Source organism: Nansenia antarctica (genome assembly GCF_963989245.1).
Source record: "Nansenia antarctica genome assembly, chromosome: 5".
Lineage (NCBI taxonomy): Eukaryota > Metazoa > Chordata > Actinopteri > Argentiniformes > Microstomatidae > Nansenia > Nansenia antarctica.
The window spans coordinates 23,879,562-23,901,090 of NC_137690.1; the positions used below are offsets into that span (position 1 = coordinate 23,879,562).

General features: G+C 43.6%; 2 protein-coding genes across 2 annotated transcripts; one reads left to right on the top strand and one right to left on the bottom strand.

Moving 5' to 3' along the window:
• The first annotated feature begins 855 nt into the window (after positions 1 to 855).
• kctd10 (potassium channel tetramerization domain containing 10) lies at positions 856 to 5,046 on the top strand. Its single transcript, XM_080532360.1, has 7 exons — positions 856 to 897; positions 1,416 to 1,629; positions 2,701 to 2,870; positions 2,995 to 3,081; positions 3,195 to 3,247; positions 3,379 to 3,574; positions 3,760 to 5,046. The coding sequence occupies exons 1-7, from the start codon at positions 895 to 897 to the stop codon at positions 3,976 to 3,978; spliced, it is 942 nt and encodes a 313-aa protein (XP_080388486.1). The 5' UTR covers positions 856 to 894; the 3' UTR covers positions 3,979 to 5,046.
• A 756-nt stretch (positions 5,047 to 5,802) lies between these two features.
• myo1ha (myosin IHa) lies at positions 5,803 to 12,666 on the bottom strand (the record flags this gene model as incomplete). The annotated part of the gene is made up of 30 exons (XM_080531494.1): positions 12,535 to 12,666; positions 12,329 to 12,444; positions 12,006 to 12,204; positions 11,834 to 11,914; positions 11,579 to 11,758; positions 11,279 to 11,377; positions 11,000 to 11,113; positions 10,827 to 10,898; positions 10,537 to 10,656; positions 10,367 to 10,434; positions 10,155 to 10,260; positions 9,914 to 9,994; positions 9,694 to 9,785; positions 9,291 to 9,385; positions 9,119 to 9,165; positions 8,768 to 8,848; positions 8,459 to 8,564; positions 8,177 to 8,294; positions 7,966 to 8,079; positions 7,798 to 7,874; positions 7,624 to 7,692; positions 7,454 to 7,538; positions 7,202 to 7,364; positions 7,020 to 7,103; positions 6,824 to 6,917; positions 6,677 to 6,732; positions 6,419 to 6,554; positions 6,248 to 6,318; positions 6,018 to 6,115; positions 5,803 to 5,935 (listed from the first exon to the last, which is right to left on the bottom strand). The coding sequence occupies exons 1-30, from the start codon at positions 12,655 to 12,657 to the stop codon at positions 5,803 to 5,805; spliced, it is 3,078 nt and encodes a 1,025-aa protein (XP_080387620.1). The 5' UTR covers positions 12,658 to 12,666.
• Positions 12,667 to 21,529: the final 8,863 nt, after the last annotated feature.

Consider the following 21,529-nt stretch of genomic DNA (forward strand, 5'->3'; position numbering starts at 1 on the left):
TTTCAAGAGATGACACATAGCAGACTAATGTGGTTGCTAGTTGGTTAAATTGATTGTCAAGCAAACAATCAGAAAATATGAATCATAATTTAACCACTTCTGTCTATGTATCTTGCCTGCTAGCTGACTGTTTCTTCTCATAACATCCTTGTCTGCCTGCCAGCAAGCTACCGCTAGCTAGCTGCTAGCAGAAAGCTAGCTAACAGCTATTTCGTATTCAATATGTTTGACATTCTAATAAAAAGCATTTAATGAACATAATGCCCCATAGAAAAACACAATTCAAGAATAACCTATCGTTCTGTGTCAGTGACACCTTCGAAAATAAAGGCCGTAGCTCTGCCGTGTCCAGATGTAAACAATAACAGGAGACCCGTACATTGACTGCAGCCATTAATCCTCTCACTGTCGCAGTGAAATAATTCCGAGTGGGATGTATATTTGTCAAAGAAGTCTTCATTAAACTTGATTATATCTCAGTATTTATCTATCATCTGACGCACAGATATATTTGCATAGGCAATGTTTGATACATAGCTACTCGATCGCGTCTAAAGTAGTATTTGTTGCCAGTGTAGCCGGACCATTTCCCTTACCACCCACCTGAGCATGGGGAAGACATTATCTGCTACACCCTTGATTGACAGATGTGACAAAAAAAACAGATGTGACTTTAAAAAATGCAAGCATTGCACATTGTTTTCACTTATGCGTACTGCCCTGTATTTGTCAATTGCCTGAACAATTTCGGAATGAATGATCAGACAAAAATACAATCAAACAGAGAAAAGTGATTTCTATGTTGACGTCATTTTAAGTGCGCAGTGCTGGTCCGGAAGTAGGTACTTCCTTTCTGACTGGTGCTAATATCCCGAAGTCTGTTGGGGGGGTTCTATGGTAAGTACCTCATAAACGTATTGTGATCTTTAACTTCACATTAGCATATCTGTCAAAAAGGGAAGCTTGTCTGATCACCGTGATCTCTGAAACGATTAAGTTATGTTATTGTCTCTTCGGCGAGTTATATCCATTGAGATTCTATTAGCTTGCTAATGCTGCTAGCCATCAATCGGGCTAACAGATGTTGTATGTCGTTACCTTACCTAGCAAAGACAAATGATAGTTTATGATTATTGCAATGTTAGTATATATGGGACCTTGGTGTGTGGTTCTGCTGTGGTGCCAGCTTCATAACCATATATAAACTACCTAACCTCCTCATGCTTTTCCTGATTCCCGTTTTTCTATCACCCATTTTCTGTGCTTTTTATATTTTGTCCTAATAATGTAATGGCAACCATATGTTCCATGCGTCAGAGAAGCCTACGGTTTTATTGTGGTTAGTGTACCACGTCTGCCGTTCTCTGTTCATCTATGTACACGCCTTGACATGGACATCCTATGGGTTGTTACAGGAAGAGATGTCAGGAGAGAGTGTTGTGAGCTCGGCAGTGCCGGCAGCTACAACCCGGACCACGTCCTTCAAGGGGTCGAGCTCGAGCTCCAAGTATGTGAAGCTGAACGTGGGTGGGGCCCTCTACTACACCACCATGCAGACACTGACTAAGCAGGACACCATGCTCAAGGCCATGTTCAGCGGCAGGATGGAGGTCCTCACAGACAGTGAAGGTAGGTACTGTTCAACTCCCATGGTAAATGGACTGCACTTGTATAGTGCATTTATCCAAAGCGCTTTACAGTGGCCTCATTTATTCACACATCAATGGCGGCAAGCTCCAGAAGAACCTGGAGAGTGTGATACATGCCTTTGTCACTACTCGCCTGGACTACTGTAACGCACTCTACGTGGGGATCGACCAGTCCCTGCTCCGCCTCCTACAACTCGTCCAAAACGCGCAGCCTCCTTACGAGGACTAAAAAGTGGGACCACATTAGTCCAATTCTGTGCTCGCTCCACTGGCTGCCTGTGCGTTACCGCATTGATTTTAAATTATCCCTGACCGTTTTTAAAGCACTAAATGGACTGGCCCCTCTTTACCTCTCTGAGCTCTTGCACCGCCACACCCCCTCCAGATCCCTCAGATCAGCAGACCAGCTGCTGCTGGTGGTGCCCAGAACCAGGCTGAAAACCAGGGGGAACAGAGCCTTTTCGGCTGCTGCACCTAAACTCTGGAACAGCCTCCCCCTCCATGTACGGGCCGCTCAGACCCTGGACATTTTTTAATCTCTCCTTAAAACACACCTGTTTTCCCTAGCCTTCCCCCCCCACCTAGCTATTGGTCCCTGGCTTTTATTATTTTGTGGTTTTGTTGTAGGTCCCTGGCTCTTATTGTCTTATTGTCTTATTGTTTTATTGTTTTGGTCCTTTTTGTCTTCTCGTTTGATTTTGCCATGTTTTGTGTTGCATTGTGTTGTGTGCATTGTGCTTGCTTGTTTCCTGCATTTTATCTATTTTTTACTGTGAAGCACTTTGGCTCAGCATTGCTGTACGTAAGGTGCTATACAAATAAAGTTGACTTGACTTGACTTGACTACCATGCAAGGCACCGGCCTGCTCATTGGGAGCAATTTGGGGTTCAGTGTCTTGCCCAAGGCAAGGACACCTCAACACGTGGACAGAGCATCTACAATCTCATAAATAAAGAGATCTAGACTATCTGAGGAATGATTATTATATGCGTCTGTATTTGTGCATATTATTGAGTACGTTATTGTAACTTTTCTCTTGTTCCTGTCAAGGCTGGATCCTGATTGACCGATGTGGGAAACACTTTGGAACGATCCTGAACTACCTTCGGGACGGGGCGGTCCCACTCCCAGAGAGTCGACGGGAGACTGAGGAGCTGCTGGCTGAGGCCAAGTACTACCTTGTCCAGGGCTTGGCTGATGAATGTCAGGCTGCACTGCAGGTACAGTAACCTGTAGTCCTTCCCTTCATTTTCAGGACTGTGGTCCTTTTCTCCTCACAGACTCCTCTCTACATCTTTACTCTACTGTTCAAGTATGGCTGAAGTTTGTCTTTCTGTCTTGTAGAACAAAGACACTTATGAGCCGTTCTGTAAAGTGCCACTGGTGACATCATCCAAGGAAGAGCAGATACTCATCGCCACCTCTAATAAGGTACTCTTGACCAATTCACACATCATAAACTGAAGGACATATTCAGCATCTACTGGAAAATGTCTATGCTCATATTAACTATGACTAACACCTCTTTCCTTTGGTCCATACAGCCCACTGTCAAACTCTTATATAACAGAAGCAACAACAAATATTCATACACCAGGTGAGTTTCTTGACTTTACAAAGAGATGTGGGTGATACAGATGAACTAAAAGGCTGTAGATTTTAGTTGATGCAGAGAGAATTAGAATTCTGGAAACACTGAGTGACTATGCTGCCAATCTCTCAATACAGCAACTCCGATGACAACATGCTGAAGAACATCGAGCTGTTTGACAAGCTGTCGCTGAGGTTCAATAACCGTGTACTCTTCATCAAAGACGTGATTGGGGATGAAATCTGCTGCTGGTCTTTCTATGGCCAGGGCCGCAAGATAGCAGAGGTGTGCTGCACCTCCATCGTCTATGCCACAGAGAAGAAACAGACTAAGGTAATAACGTCAACAAACCATGATTAGCATGTAGTTGGGTTGCAGAGCTAAGATGTTTTGTTTTGGCCCAGTATGAGAAGGTACAAGGGTTTCTACTGTTATGTACTACTACCAAATTAAACAGCTTGTGACATCAAACTGATATGTTTTTCTCATACATTCTCTTCACCCTCTCCTTCCTCCAGGTGGAGTTCCCTGAGGCACGGATCTATGAGGAGACGCTCAACATCCTCCTGTATGAGTCCCAGGATGGGCGGGGCCCTGATAATGCCCTGCTGGAGGCCACAGGGGGAGCTGCAGGACGCTCCCACCACCTGGACGAAGATGATGAGCGTGACCGCATTGAGAGGGTTCGCAGGATCCATGTCAAGCGGCCTGATGACCGTACACACCACCACCAGTGACCTGCCTCCCACCACCACCATTAACCCAGCCTTGGACTTCTGACCCTGAACAGTCTGTGGGCCTTGCCTGTGCCTTACAACACCCGCGCCTCTCTCCCATTTCCACTTGTCTAGCCAAACTCACCCTGACCCCACGGCTGGAGAGATGGTCTTTACTTGGTTTGAAGTGGTGAAGTGATTTCATGTGTGTTTCTGTTTTGTGTAGTGATGTTTTGTTCTTGTCTAAAAGTTATCGAAATTTCCCTTTGTATAAAGTAGCTCAGAGGCTTATGGTAATATAAGCTGATATTTGGAGTTGTAAGAGATTTTTCTACTGTGTGAATGGGGTTATGAATGGGAAGAATTTAATAGAAGTGATTCCAGTAGAGGATTGCTTGAGGATATCATTCTTTTTTATGAGTCTGTATTACATTACAGCCAATAGAACAACAATCATATGATGTATGCGTCTTGAAATCTGGATGTTTTTGAACGGTGAATTAGGTTTCCTCTCTGTTTATAAAGGGTTAGTGGTTGTAGAAAATCAGATTGATGGCAGTGAATCAGGTGTTCTACAAGAATTGTCCACTAGGTGACAGTGTTCTCTAACACATGAGATGGCAATACTGGGGGGGGAGGGGGGGGCTGGGGCTGTGTTAAATATTATTACATTTGGACATGCAGGTATACCTTATTTAAAATCAATACCGCCACCCCACTGTCTTTTTAATTAGTAGGATTTAACATTTAACCCAGTGTCCCTTCATGCCATGTAAGTGATCGTTTAAAAGGAGAGAACTTGAGCTGTGGACTGAGGTGTTAAGTGTACTCGGGTGATTGATGGCGGAACCCAAGGGCTGAATGAATGGCTTGTAACTAGAGACCTCCCTCGATAGAAGGGAATTCTGTCTCGTACAAGCTTTTAACAGGGATAGAAATTAGACCTGTCCCTCATCATAGCATTCATTAAGGAATGTACTGTGTGTCCACACACCCTCGGTTTAAATGTGTATCTTTTATCAAACACAATACTTGTAGAAAGATCTGTTTGTACAGATGTGCACATGAAATGTATTGCATATATTTATACATACCTTATAACAAATAAAAGATTTGTACAATATACTTCTGTTGCCGCTTTCATTTTCGAACTTATTTCATGTGTTAGCTTAAGTACACAATTATGATACATATGGCTTCATTTTACAATCAATAAATTATATCTACTCAAGAGTCTTCTTTCATGTATTCAAATATAACCAGACACAGTTATTAAGGGTTCTGCAGTGTGTATAAAGGCTTAACCTCTAGCCTCTCTAATTTTCAATGAAATAATTTGCTCAAATGTCAATTAATGTGTACTGTTCAACTAGAATTTGATTTGTTTGTACAACTAGAATTTGTTTGTACAACTAGAATGTTATACACATCCCTCCCCTAGTAATGACTGACAGTTACATCACTGGCCATAAAGACATTGATTGAAACAATAGTACATTGACAGTGATCTGAAAGATTTGTAGATGTGTTCAGGATCACTTTGTTCAAGGTTTTGGGCAGGCTGATCCAGATGCCTCCAGGAGTCCCCAGGAGGTGCTGGTGTGTCTGGTCAGGTGGGGCTCCTGTAAGCCTGTAAGCCCCTCAGGGGTGCATGAAATATGCAGGAAATGGTTCTGTGTCACTGTCTGGACCTTGCACAGGTCACCGAGACCTGGCCCGAGTAGACACCTACAGTGACAAAGATGATGCTATTCATTTAGCTTGCCAAGCACAAAGCAGACATAATATAATGTAGGGCCCCAGATGATCCAGTCTACAAATGTTCACAACCCCAATTCACTACAATCAGGCCACCCTCTCAGCAGGGGCAACACTCACCACCATGAGGTGTCCATTCCTATCCTTGTACACCATGGGCTCCTGACCACTGCTGAAGTCCACTGTGCCCTCTTTCCCCGCCTGCATCTCAAACGTGATGCTGAAAAACAGCAATGTATCATTTCATGGGAGGAAATTAAATGAATCTGTTACTCCCAGAATCATTTCACATAGAGCCTCACCTGCCATTAACCACTTTGATGGCACTCTGCTTGTTAGCGACCACACTGAGTTTGGTCAACATTTCAAACAGGTGGTCACACTGCATGACCAGGTCCCCCTGACAAGTAATGACACATTCGAACAGCATTACGACTTCTGTCTGGACTTATCCTGGTTGGAATCACTTCAGAGAGACTCACAATAACCCTCTGTAACTTACAAATATTATCATACAGATGTTGTCTCCTACCTTCTGTTTCACATCTTCACATGAAATATGGAAGATAATGATACTATCGCTCAAGGAACTGACGGACAAGCCTGCAAACAATTAAGCAGTGATTCAGGTCAGCACATTCAGCACATTCATTCATAAATAATGATTTAATCAGATTCATCCAATCCAAGGCCTGTTGGTCACCTTTGAGAGTTGTGTACAACACTTTCTGCTTGATCTTGGCTTCATCTGCCAAATAGGCTGCTGTTTGGGTAAGGATGAGCTGTCGAGGCCTGGGTTTGAACCCATTCCTGTCATACTTTACCACTGGGACGCTGTACTGCAAACAGAAAGTGAGCAAGTTGTGTTATGCAAGATGAGTGTCCTTTTGTTATTGTTTATTTTTTATTGTATTTTAGCTTTTAGCATAAAGCTACACTACAAGGTAAATGTCTGGATTACCTTGATGCGCTCATTGCGAATCATCTGCAAAACCTTCATGTTTATGTCCTGTTCACCTGGAGAAAGAAGATGGTGTAAAAGCGATACTTAACTCTAAAAAAGGAGCGCAAGTAAGCCCCCATGTTTGTTTTCTGCTGCTATACTGACTGATTCTGGTGTCCACAAAGGGCTGGGAGACACTCTGTGGATAGCTGTCCTTTTTGCCCTTGAAGATGACACTGGTGATCCCCTTCACTTGAATCTAGAGGGTGAGATAAACAATCACAAGTATACATATATATATATAAAATCACAAACATAAGACCAAGACTTTTGAATTGTAAGGTAAGGGCAGTAGTGTTACCTGTGCTTTTCTTTGTGGAGTTATCCCTCTAACATACTTCCTCACCATAAGGCGGGTGTGTAATATACGCAGTGCGTTTGAGGTCTGTTAGCAGATGGGAACAAGTACATCTCATTAAGTCTCTTTCAAGACCAACATGACAGTTCTGAATTGAATCTTACAAAAAATATATATATACACACCTCTTGCAATACACTTGGAGCGGTTAGCCAGGTGGTCTTATCAAGAACTGTTTTGGGGAGATTGTTTTTCAACCTGTTCAGGTAGCTCTGTCTGACAAAGACCAGGTATTCTGAATTATCTGTGGTCTTTGCATCCCCCCTGGTCATATATCCTTTGATAAATCTGTGAGGGGAGATACAATTAGATATCTACAGTATATGTAGTATCTACTGTAATAACTGAACTGATGCCAGTTGCCCACTGAATCTTACTTCTTGATGACCTTGACAGCCCAGGCTCTCTTCTCTTTCTCTTTCCTGGCTGCTACTCCTCTCCAGCAATTCTCTATCTTAGTGGCTAATAAACAGAAAACACTGGTAGTTAACAACACAGCTTATTCAGTTAAATTGTCACACTACTTTGTAGCTTGGCAGTCGCTCACCAGCTTCTTTCTGTTTTCTGAATTCCCCTTTCGCCTTGTACCCCTTGTACTTGGCCTGAATCCTTGTTGCTGTAATATCAATGTAAAGGTTGGAACTCTTTATGCCAAAAAAATAGACAAACAAACAAATGAATAGGTACAGGAGGTACATTCATATTCTAAGTTGTCTAGTACCCAATTGATGTTTGCAGATCTCAAAGGCATCCTCTGTGGCAAAAAGTGTCCTAGGGTGCCGGATGAATATTTTGTTTCTAATTAAATGGAAAAACACAGGTTAAGATGGAGCTACATGGATGTTTTGGCAAAGCCTGGAGAGCAATACAGTAAAATAAATACCCTTACCTGCCCATTCTGTACTCGTCAGGCAGGTAACCCAGATGTTGGACCAGCACCAGTACCCCATCAGCAGGAACTCCCCTCCAGTGTGGCCAGGTGTCTGGACACAGGGGCTTATACCTGGAAGATATCACATATCGCCTCATCCTGTCAACAGCTCTGTCTTTAGAATGTTGTCAGGCAAAAGCTCTTAGAATGAGTTCCAATGGCCTCATACCTCTTCAGGAAGACTTCGTATCGCCGTCTGTATGCAAAGCCAGCTCTCCTGACCCTGAGGTGCTCCATCAGGCCCAGGTACTTCACTTGATGCCTAACCAGCACATCATCAAACCGCCCTACAAGGACGAGAGAGAGAGGGAGGGAGGGAGGGAGGGAGGGAGGGAGGGAGAGAAAAAGAGAGAGAGAGAAGTTGCTGTACAAACTATACCACAGTTTGAAAGTGCCGCTGCCACCAGCTAGCAGCTAGTGATCATATATATTGTAGTCCAGGGGGGCTCACCAGGCTGCTTAGTCTCGTTGGATTTGAGGCAGCGCACATACCAGGCCTCCTTAGCCATGAGGATGTCTGTCAATCCCAGCAGGCTGTTTTTAAACTGGGTCGCCACCTACAGACAAACAGACAGTCTGTTACAGCTTAGACTACCGTTTGTCTGTCAAATACACATGGCTGGTGAACAAGAATAGGCTGCCAGTGACAGAGGTGAATCTTGCAATGCACATTTCTGTCACTCTATTGAAGCTGTGTAATGGATTCATGTGTCATATTGACCTTGGAGAATTGGAGGGGTGAAACTTGGTGAGCTCTTACCGTCTCCGGTCTCCTCCTGCTTTCCAACTCCACAGATGAGAAGCACTCGCTGACTATGGCATTTTTAGAGTGACGCATCACCTATGAGGTGGGGTAAACACACGTGTACACACGCGCACATGCACACACACACACGCGCGCACAGGCACACACACATACACACACACACACACACACACACACACCCAGCCAAGTACTCAAGACTCAAATTTACTGCATTCTCCTCCTGTATTATTTACAATAAGTCTACAGGAGAGTAAATAATTAAGGAACCAATTGAGAGAGTGAGTCCCTACAATTGCCCCCTTCCATGCCTCATATAATCCACTGTTAGAAACTCCACAGACTCACCTCTTTGATGTTTCTGTATAATAGGTCATTGTTTTTGTCGATAAACCCTGGGATGACAAGAAAGTAAAACCTCGTTTTGAGTGAGAAGGGACATGGTATTTAGATGTGTGAGATTTAGTGAGATCTAATATAAAATGTATGTCATTTATGTTAAGACGATGGATTCCCTTACCTACAACACAGTAGGTAACTTCCCCAGCGTAATGCAGGAGACGGAAGTCGCCCCTCTCCAAAGTCTTACGTGTCTTCTTGTCAGCCAGCTTGTGCCTGTGGTCAATAGGCCAGAGAGGGAGGGATGAAGAGTGACAGGCATTAGGGACAGAGCTTAAGCCTCCTATTCTGTCAGATCATTGGGGGTGACGATAAGCCATCAGTCAGCAGAATGTTTAAGGATTTGGGCTTAAGTGTTAAGGGGAGGTCAAGTTTTGAATTAGATTTATCCTTGATGAGATCATTCTATTCAACTAGTATGAATGTGGCTGATAGATACCTTAATGGACAAGCCAAAACAGGTAAGGGGTGTGTAGTAAACATGTAGTTGACAAGACAGCAGAGAGCAGGAAGGTACTACTCACGTGACGAAGTGAGGGTGAATGCCCAACTTCTCCTCTAGTCTCATAAGAAATGTGAGGTCTGTAGCTTCTCCCGGCCTGAGGCACTCTTCATCCTGAGGAAATAACAAGATCATCACTACCAAGCTTCAGCTGATGTTCTTCCTAGGAGCCACTTGTATACAGTGTACTGTAATGCGACACACTACTGTATGGATCATATGTCTTAGTTCTGTGTTCTCACCAGCACAGCGATAATGCCCCTGTATTTCTCCTCCACCAGGTCACAGATGATCTTGTTGTTGAAAAACTGTACCGGCTCCCACTGAAGAAAAAAGGGGGAAGAAAAAAGGGGGATGGGGAGAAATGGTCAGTGCAAAAAACTTTCCATAAAAGAACACCACAATAACTAGAATATAAACAATACTACAGTATATCAACGACCAAATGCCACCTTGCAACATGTCTGATTGAATGGTGTTTACCTCAATCCCCTCTGCCTCGTACTCCTCCTGCTCAGACTTCAGGGTCAGCTGGATAAAGAGCTGCTGCAGTTTCTCATTACAGTAGTTTATACAGAACTGCTCGAAACTGGAGTGCACAGACAAATAATGTGAGTGTACATTTACCACTCTTATGCCATTACAATTTATTTTTGTCACTAATGCGTCACCAAAACACACTACATTCAGCTTACCTGTTCACATAGAAAACCTCAAAGCCATATATGTCCAGAAGGCCAATAACTGTCTTCCTTGACGAGTCCTGATGAAAACACATGGAGAACAAAATCAATTGACAGAAGGCATACAGTATATTCTTGTGTCATTTTGACCTGGATTAGCTTCACTGACTGTATCTCCTAACCTTATTCTCCATGGACTCATTGATCCTATTGACCAGCCAGGAGAACGTGCGTCCATAGATGGCTTTGGCCAGGGCATCTCTGGCATAGATGGCATGGTCCACAGTGAAGGGACTGAGGACCTGGGTGGTGGTGCAAGAAAAAAGTAACACATCAGAAGCTGCCGAAGCGGTAAAACTTTATGAAGCTGTTCAAATAAATTATGGAAGGAGTTTCGTGTATCATTATTTATCATTAGTGGATGTGATGACTTCTCTCTTGAACATAATAGTGTAATGGGTCGCTTCCTCACCGCATCTTTTTGGGCCTCAATCTTCCTGTATGTAAGACCCTCCTGTAACACTTGAACATTGACTCCCAGCAACTATAGATGAGGATACACAGCAACACAGAGTCAGTACTGTTAAGTGTAGACACCAGGGGCTTGGAAAAGATGGAAGCTGCCTAAAGAATAACAAGTCTTACTGTTGAGACCCAGCACAGCTCTGCCATGTTGCTCAAGGTGGCGTAGCCTTTGCTGTCCGCATCAAACTGGACGTTCCCTAAGTGGAGGACACTTGCAATGATCCCAAACAGGAACTGCACAGAACAGAGACTTGTGAGAGGAAAGGTACTGTGGTGGACAAAGCACAGACACGCACATGCACACGCACACGCACACGCACACACGCACACACACACACACACACACACACACACACACACACACACACACACACACAAAGTGTGTTTCATGTAACTCACTTCAATGTTACTCTCATCAAAGTCGATGACTGACAGGGCATTTTTCACTGTCTTCCAGTCGTTTTTGTCATTGATAGAGGACACATTGGCACACTCCCCCTGTTAAAGGAAATAAATGCATAACAGTGGCACTCATACTACTGTAACTACTGTTGCATTAGGTAACCTAGCCCTTCAGTAGACCACACTCATGGTGTTATACTGTATAGAACCAAAAAGGGCTCAGTATGGCCCTCAAACATTTTCTGAATAGAACCGCAATGCACCAGTATTTCAAGCAGTGCACAGTGGGGGCCATACCTGCACCAGGTAGCTGTAGTGCTGGCAGTTCCCCTCCAGGCCCAGCTGATGAAGCAGGTCCTCCTCTCCTCCCTCCACCAGCTGATAGAAGATGTGGAAGTTCCTCTCCCCATGGTTCTGATGGACCACTCTGGACTTCTCCAGCAGGTAGCTAAGGATGTGGCCTCCCACTGCGTCCCCCTAAGAGTCAGTAATGGTCCATATCAACTGCAGTCCACTGCTAGGGTAAAACCGTCCAATGGCCTCCATCCTTACCTGGCTGTCAAACTGGATGTCCATGTACTTCCCAAACCGACTTGAATTGTCATTCTTCAGTGTTTTGGCATTGCCGAAAGCCTGTGTGGTAACAGAGGGAGGTCAAACAGAGGGTTTTGTGTTGTGTGTAATCCTGGCAGATAGAACTGAATGACGGGGACAGTCATAGTACCTCTAGAACAGGGTTGGACACCAACATCCTGTCCCTGACGCTGTCCAGCAGAGTGGTGCTAGGGCAGCTCACAGCGTAGTACTGCAAGATCTTCTTGGAGGCCTCCGTCTTGCCAGCGCCACTCTCACCAGAGATGAGGATGAAGTGGTTGTTGGCCTCGGCCAGCATGGTGTGATAGGCGTTGTCTGCCAGGGCATAGCTAAAGACATACACAGTAGGAGTGCATCACGTGGACTGGACTGTTTAGATTGACAATCAATACAATTCATATGCAGACAGACATGAATACACATACACGCATTGATATAAGATGATACACTCACATGTGCGGTGGAAGCTCAAAAAAGTTGACGCCCATGTAGATATCCATCTGTTTTCTACTGTATATGTCCAGCTCTTTATAGGGGTTCATAGACACTAGCAGAGTTCCTATATAGGTCTTCAAGTGAAGAGAAAAAAGTGAGTCAAAGGTCTGCATATGGTCTTAAGCTGGTTTTGAGATACAGAGTTCAAGTAGACTCAGACTCACATAGATGAGGTCCTCACTGAAGCGTTTCCTCAGGTTGTCCATGAAGGCGGTCTCACTGGTCTCATCCAGCAGCACAAAGTCCTGGATGCCCACCCGGTCCCTGGCTGTCAACGCCCCCTCCATGTCCAGCTGACCCTGTTTATGGTCCTGCAGCCAATCACAGAAGAGGTTCACCGGCTTCAGTAACGTAAAATCAACTACCAAAGTGTATTTTTGAAAACACAGTTAGTCACAATGTTGAATTATACAACGTTCCGCATCTCATTGGTATTCATTCATCATTTTCAAGGTTGAGGCCCATAAAAGCACATCCTGAATGTGCGTATTAGCTTCTGAGTCTTAATCTAACACATCCATGTCCACATATTCTTCACATCCTCCAGCAGAAATCTCTGATGTACCTGATGTGTCTGCACACCATATCCTACAATGTTATCATTTGAAGCACTAGCCAGAATACTTCATCATTGCAATCCTTTGGCTTGGCTTAGTTTTCCTTTGGTCTCTCGTGTTCTCATCTAATTGTATTGTACAATGTATGACTTATTATGTACTTTAATCCATTATATTCAAATTTAGAGACATGCATTATGACAAAAGTGAATGGATCCTTGAGTGCACATGAGCAGGGGTGCACATAACTGGTGCGCCAGTGCGCATGCGTCCCCAAAATGCATGCTGCGCGGCAGATCAGCTGCATGAAGGCGCTCTTGCGCACCAACAGCTGGAAGCGCTGGCAGAGGAATTTACTTCCTCAAAATCCACCTGCTGACTGCTGACTGCTGCATCACTGAGGCACCCGACGAGCCGTCAAAATGTCCAAGAAGCAAGCCCCACTAAGTAACTATTTGCCGGCGCTTCCCCTCACGAAAACATTCGGAAAGTATCGTAACTCGTACTTTCATTCCGCGTATCGCGTATCGCACGGTTATCACGCCGACACGTGGAAATTCAGTCCCGAATGACTCGTCGCTAAAAGGAAAAACAACACCAAGGGACTTCACGTTTCTTTACTCTGAAGCTTTCAAACGTTCCGACGTTTGTTTTACAGCTTCATTATCGCACTTCGACCCCTCACCCAGGGAATATGGTTGGGAATTCTATTAGAAAAAGAAAAAAAAAAGACTTCGTTGCACAATCAAAATAATGAGCTATTTAAAGTGATGGCCTACAACATCCTCTACCATGGTTGAAATTGAGGACAGTGATAACTTACAGCAGTCAAGAGAGCAGTGATGATGATGATTAAGCTTGTAGCATAAATAAATGCTTAGGCTGTAACTTTTTGTTGAAAAGTTGATTTCAGTGTTTACAGAACAGAACAGAGCAGTGCTTAAAGAGATGTCAGTTGATTTCATTGTGTTTAAAGAACAGACATTCAGTTAGTGCTTAAAGAGATGTCAGTTGATTTCATTGTGTTTAAAGGAGTCTGACAGACTTTCATGCTTAAAGAGCAGTCATTTGATTTTGCATTTGTTTCTTTGTTTTGCACACAATAATTTGTTCGTTCATCTTTATTTATGAATAAATGTCGTTTTGCTAATATAAGTTATCCATGTATCCCTTTTTCATCCATCCTGTGGGACGGGTCGTGACTCGCAAGCTCGGGGAGCACCAAGCAGCATCCCTAGGTGCTCCTCTGAGCACTGGCCCCAAAAAGTTATGTGCACCCCTGCACATGAGTCATGTTACTGGGGGCTTCCTGAGGGAGAGCTGAGATGAAAAGGCACCAGAAAAAGCACAAGCAGAGACCTTGTTAGATCTATAGAAATAAAGGGATCTGTGGGTCTCCATAGGCTTTGAAGCCAGATCCTGTGATTGTGCAGAGGGACAGACAGAAGCTAATGACTGCTATTGAGTACATTGGGGTGTTGGCCAGTGGCCCATAGTCCACTGCAGCTTACATACTGACCAAACACACTACCCTGTGCAAATGGACCAGGGGGAGCCCAAAAGAGCGGCACATTTGAGATGCATAGTGGGAAAAATTCCACCAATCTATTTTGCATTCTCAACCACCAACACTTGGACCAAAGGTTTTCACAGCTTTTGTTGGTTTTGTATTTTTTTTCTTCTTTGGAAGGCAGAAGTCCTTTGATTCTCAACTCTCTCTGTAAAAACATTTTAAAAAGATAATCCATTGGATCTAATTGACACAAAGCCCTCAGCCCCCCCACCCCCCTTTCCCCCTCTCATTCCATAGCCCTCGTTTCTTCTGAGAAAGGCCAAGTGTTTTTGTCCTGTAAATACCACGGAGCCCAGACAAAAAAGACGTTTTTAAAATGCAGTCTACAAACCATTACACATATTCCCCCTGCATATCCATTCAGTCATTATTCATTAGAAAACATTTAACGTCACAGTGAATTTCACACTGGGCAGTCGAAACACAATAGAAGAGATTTGCCCTATTTTGGGGTGAGGGGGGGGGGGGTTCGGTTGGACAGAGGAAGGGTGAGGGCAAAGGAGGGTGTGAGGGAGGGGGGCTACTATTTGTCTGATCTGAGAACCTCTGAAACGGGGCCGTCTTGAGACAACAGGGCAGACTAAATAGTGCAGTAACGGTCTATGCCCCGCTGCTTGCTGTGACACTCATTTAGTGTGCCCTGGCGGCGAACAATAGGGGCTTGTTCTAAGCAATCCTGTGCTGTAATTTGGACTTCATTACTCCGCTCACACAGGGCCCCGTGGAAGGATGGAGGGGGGCTAGTCGGATGGGAGGGGTTTTTATCCACCTGTCAGCCCCCCACCCCCCAAATCTCACCCCCTCTCCTTAACAATACCCCTCACCCCGTGTCCCCACCAATAACCCTCAACCGACCCCCTCCCCATAGTCTCACCCCACTTTAAGCCAATGAGACAGGTGAACAATATCATTGAAGGCACCCCATTTGAGACGTCAGAATCAATCTGGCAACGTGATGGTACTGGTGGTGGTGTGGTGTATCTGTGACACCCCTTTTCTTCATGGGAACAAACTTGCTCTGCAAGGCAGCACCAACAGACGATGTTCTGAAACAGGGACATTTGGGTTCTACCATAACATATCATAGCAGATAACATGGACATGGATAAACACAAGCCCTGGGGGGCCATAATCAGCATCATCTTGTTTTTAAAAAAGTACCAAAACATGAAAAAAATTATTAAGCTACAACCAGCTCATACCACTGACTGGCACATGTACAGTACTATACTTTGAACGACTAAAGTAAACCAATATCTGTGTTGTCCTAGACACTGAATCCATGCACTTATGGACAAAGCACAAGCAGAGTGGAAAGAATGGTTATGTCATGAACCCAATCACCTATTGTTAGATCAGGTGATTGAGCTTAACCAATTGTCTTTTAATTAAGAGATGGTCCTCATCTTCGTCTAGAGTGTCAATGTCGTCTGAAACTCAGTGACCTCATACCCATGAGAGAAAGGCAGGGAGAGAGGGGGGGGGGGAATTGAGAGACCCAGTGAGACATGATAAGACACTTAACTCGGAAGAGTTCTTCACATGGAACTGGAAAGTCTATCTGTATTCTCTGAATTCTGTCCATCTGCCTTCTTTTATGCTCCACGCCGGCAATCTCTTCACTTGACCCCCAAGATTCTGTTATGCCTCTCCAACAGAGGGTGGCCCTCCACCCTTGTCATAAGCACTCTATCTGCCTTCCACTGATTGGGCTCCTATTCCACCCACAAGAAAACAGACGTACATTGAGCCCTCTAAAAGGGCCTCTATATTTATATAGGCCTCTATAACACCTGTTCTAGGACTGTTGATAGCCAACTTTGTCGTTGGGACGTAAAAAAAAATGTATGCTCATTTTCAATATGAATCAAAACATGCTTTTACAGGAAGCCATCATGTATGAGAAGTAAATGTCCCAAATTTGAAACTACAAAATGCCACATAATAGATAAGAATCATACTTTACCTCCATTATTGAAAATTGTGTTGGTCAGTGCTCAGTCACTCTGAAACGCAATAACATCCAGGCTGGTAAGATTTCTTCCTGCTCCATCCAGCAATATCACACATGTGGAGAGTATCCTCCCATGCCAAGTTGTATAGTCAACCAACGATTCTGTGAATAGATGGGTAGATGGATCACAGACAATTAGCTGGCCAAGTGCAATGGTGGATAAATCCTGTATTTACAGTCCTGTGTCTCGCTCTCTCTGTTGCCACTCTGGGTCCACTAAATCATGCTGTCCACCAGGGGTTGATGCTGCGGTAAACTGGACTGCCTACCTGACTACCTGTGCGCTGTTCCATACCATACTGACCCAGGCTCTGGGCACTGTGGGCCAGGTGCTTAATCATTCATGGTGTGGGGGTGGAGGTGGAGAGACAGGGAGATCTTATTCAGTGCTTACCTGAGTATCTACTGCTCTACTGGGTGTAACACAAAGATGCAGAAACACAATCCAATCCAACCCCCTCTCTCTTTCTCTAACCTCCCCCCACTGCAACTGCATCACCACAACCCCCCAACTGGCGCAGCATAGTAGGTCCAGTTACTGATCTTTGATTAGATGGATACATTACCGACTAATTACAAACCGCTCAGCAGAGCTGTACCAGACTATCACAAGGCCAGCATGTGGGGTACTGAGACTGCAAAACGTCCATTCTCTAGACAATGTTGCTCATCTGATGCCAAGCTGATATCAATCTCAGAGGTCTCTGTGTGACTGGAGAAGTTGATCAGATGCCAGTGATTGTGGATGATAGAAACAAGCTTTGCTTTAATTATGCGTCATAAAACATTATGTAAAAAATAAAATAAAAATAAAAACAATACTGCATGATTTTGTTCATGTGGTACAGTAAAATCCTTTTAAAAGTTATAAAAAGGCCAAAAATAACAAATAATGTGGCCAACAAAAAGCATAAAATATATTTTTAAAAGAAATAGATTTACAGTTACAGATGTACAGTATAAACACGGTCAACTCCAAAAGGCTTGGACAGTAAATTAGGCAACTCACAATGTGTGACAAAACTTTTCTTCATAAAGAAGGTTGGTTTTGTGTCCTCAACTCAACTCAATTATTTCTCCTCTTGCATACACTTACTTCCTACTTAGGAAACACTAAGAGGGGACAGTAACCTGGTAACCTGCCGTAACAAATGCACACACACACACACACACACGCACACACACACACACACACACACACACACACACGCGCACGCACGCACACACACACACACACACACACACACACACACACACACACACACACACACACACACACACACACACACACACACACACACACACTGGGGAAACACAGGTGTCCATTTCCTCTGGCCTAATGACCTTAATGAGAGAAAAGATCAAATGTCACTCTATTTATGGCGAGCTATTTATGGAGAGCTGCTTCCCAGCATTTTAGTAAAGTTAGACATAATGGACGTTCAGTTGTTGCCTATTTCAATTATTCACACTCCAGTCCAAAAAGTTGTCAGGGCTACTTCTGCCTGAACCCCCACCTCTCCCCAACCCAGCAGCCCAGCAATGCTTGTCCAATCTTAACAAGCTTTGCGCTACCCACTGGGCTCTGATTCAGCACGAGACCCGGCAAATCCAATTACACAGGAGTCAGAGAGGTTGATTTTCCCATTAGAGATTCCATGCTGAGAATGAGCGCTGATGATAACACTCACATCAGAACACTCACTTATTCTCTCTCTCTTTCTGTGTCCTATTCCCTCCTTTCCACTGTCCCTCTCTTTCTCTCTCCCTTTCTCTCGCATAGTCCATTATTCAAATTTTCCGGAGCAGCGTAACGAAGGCTGGGCCCCCATCTTCAATTGAGGTTCCAGCTATAGAGTATAGGGTCAGCAAGGTTACAACCAGCACACATCTAAGGCAATTTGTTACTTTCACAACATGTATGTCTATTTCTACACATCAAGAACGTTCTATGACATAATTACACCTTCCTCCCTGCTCTGTAACAGTGGATGTATTTGGAGAATGAGTTGCAGTGTGTATCCTAGAGTCATGCAAAGACGTTAAAAGCATAGAAAAGAGAATCCATACAGAACATGATAATAAAAATGTAACCAAAAGTAATTATTTGGCTTAGCCGACCTCGCACTAAGGCCATGGCTTAATACAGACGCCTTTCAGAGGTCACAGACCAGGCTTAATACACAGAAAATCAAAGACAACTTTGACTTTGACATGTCTGAGTGATACCGCTCTGGAATACACCTTGATTTTTGTGTCTTCATGTCAGGATATTTGGGAGATCTTTTGGAGATGAGGCAATATCAAAAGCCTCTTTAGTGGTCAATCCCTGGTGAATAAAAAGAGGACTTTTGCTCCCATCTTACCCTTTAAGCCCATGAAAAAGGCTGTGTTTCCCAAAGAACACAACTGATGGTCTTGACCCAGGTCATATAAAGGTCAACTCCATTGACCTCTCGAAAACTGAAAGACGAAGTGTCTGCGATCCCTCAGTGCAATAGCACTGTGACAGATAGACAACCTTTAGATATCAGATCCAGCAGTTCCTCAGAGCACAGTCATCTGCCATGTTAGATATAGAGGGGTGATTGAATCTGCAGGATTTCCTTTGCTAGATCAATAGAATAGTCTGTGTGAGAGATCACCCCTGCATTTTAACCTTGTTCATTCTTTACTTTTTGTCTGATGCAAACAGACAGCTGCTGATGTTGGAGCATCTTGAGAGTTGACTGGTTCAAAGTCAACAATTTGTAGTTCATATTTATCATAACATTTAGTTTATTTGCCCTGACCCTAGCCCTTAAAACATCATTGCCATGCAATCCCTGAGGTAATCCAAAATGTGTGGTATAGTAGAGTGATTGCCGCATTACAGAATGCAAACACCACCTCAATCAGCAATGTGAATTTTACGAAAAACGTTTATGGTGTTTTTGTCTTTTGTTGCAACAACACACACTAATGTGCCCTTATGGTTAATGAGAGGACTAGACCATGTCCAGTTTAGCTACCCCTCCTCCTCTATTTACCTCAGTGACAGCCAGAGCAGACACTAATTACAACCAAGTGTCAAGGGCCAATGGCTCACAGGAAAATCTCCCAAATGTGCACACTGAATGGTGGAGAATTAGGTACTTCAAAAAAGTACCTTCAAAAACCTCACTACCCTCTTATTTTAGATAGCAATTGTAAGCCTCTCAAAGATCTTTTGACAGAGTGACCCACAGTCTGGAAATTGAATTCCCATCCTAATCAGGAAAACAAAACAAAAGGCTTTAGCAGGACTCTCCTCCTGCACCTTGGCTAAGCATGGGTGACAGCAGCTTCCTTTGGCCAGAAGGTCACTGTGGGTGACATGTCATTCTGGGGGACACTGTGTCTCTGCCTGCGGAGCAAATTAGAGGGGTGACAGAACCTCCCCCTCCAGAGGACACTTGTGTTTTCTGGTAAACATTTGGTGCAAGACAAAAACAGAGCCACCAAACAGACGGAGATCCCATTGTTTTCCCATTATTCCTGATCAGGCATGAGAGAGGAATGCCATCACATTCTGTTCCTAAACCACAGGGAGTCATTTACTGGGACATCACTGTTTAGTTGACTGTCTGGTGATTTGGTTGATTGCCTTGGCTAAACAAGTGTACAGTGGAGTCCAGTCTTTTGGCAGTCCACTCCACACGTACACAATCAGTATCAATCACAATCAAGTATTTGGTGACATTCTCTATTGTGATTACAGTATTTCTCTGTCTCTGTCTCTGTCTCTGTCTCTGTCTCTGTCTCTGTCTCTGTCTCTTTCTCTTTCTCCCTCTCTCTCTCACCCCCCCTCTCTCTCTCTCTCTCTCTCTCTCTCTCTCTCTCTCTCTCTCTCTCTCTCTCTCTCTCTCTCTCTCTCTCTTTTTCTTTCTCTCTAAAACACAGACTGCTGTAAAAAAAAACATGTAAAAAAACAACATGATGATCATAATTTGTTCCACTAGATATGCCTGAATCAGTAATGAGGCCGGGGTCACACAGTTAATAATAATCAAAGTAGCCTAGAGCAAGTGAGTGGGATACAGTGCAAAGCCACGGACTCTAGGACCTACAGGTTCTAGGTCTTTGGGGAAGGTCTTTTTTTGTCCGTTACGTTCATGCATGTAATCATTGATTGTGTCCATTGTGACAGCGCGATTTACCATCTGTAGTGTCCCATGGGGTTGACACGACACTGCTGTCATTGGCTCTTTCCCCATAGACTTAAAGGAATTTTTCTTAATTTCCGGTTGTGAATTTTGTTTTCTGGAGTCTCTCCAATTCTTACTGTGTACCTTACACATCATAATCACAAAACTAAATTATTGTTTTTCCAGATAGATAGATAGATAGATAGATAGATAGATAGATAGATAGATAGATAGATAGATAGATAGAGATAGATAGATAGATAGATAGATAGATAGATAGATAGATAGATAGATAGATAGATAGATAGATAGATAGACAGACAGACAGACAGATAGATAGATAGATAGACAGATAGATAGATAGATAGATAGATAGACAGACAGATAGATAGATAGATAGATAGATAGATAGATAGATAGATAGAGATAGATAGATAGATAGATAGACAGACAGATAGATAGATAGACAGACAGATAGATAGATAGATAGATAGAGATAGATAGATAGATAGATAGATAGATAGATAGATAGAGATAGATAGATAGATAGATAGACAGACAGACAGACAGACAGACAGACAGATAGATAGATAGATAGATAGATAGATAGATAGATAGATAGATAGATAGATATATAGGTAGATAGATAGATAGATAGATAGGTACTTTATTGATCCACGGTGGGGGAATTCAAGCGTTACAGCAGCTCAGACCACGAACAACAAAATAAAGTGGCAATTGAATAGTAGACAAAAAAATATAAAGAATACAAAAAAAAGATCTAATAGACATCTGACAATGGCTATAGGAGGCTATGAGTTCCTCATAAGAAGCTATAGGAATTCCTCA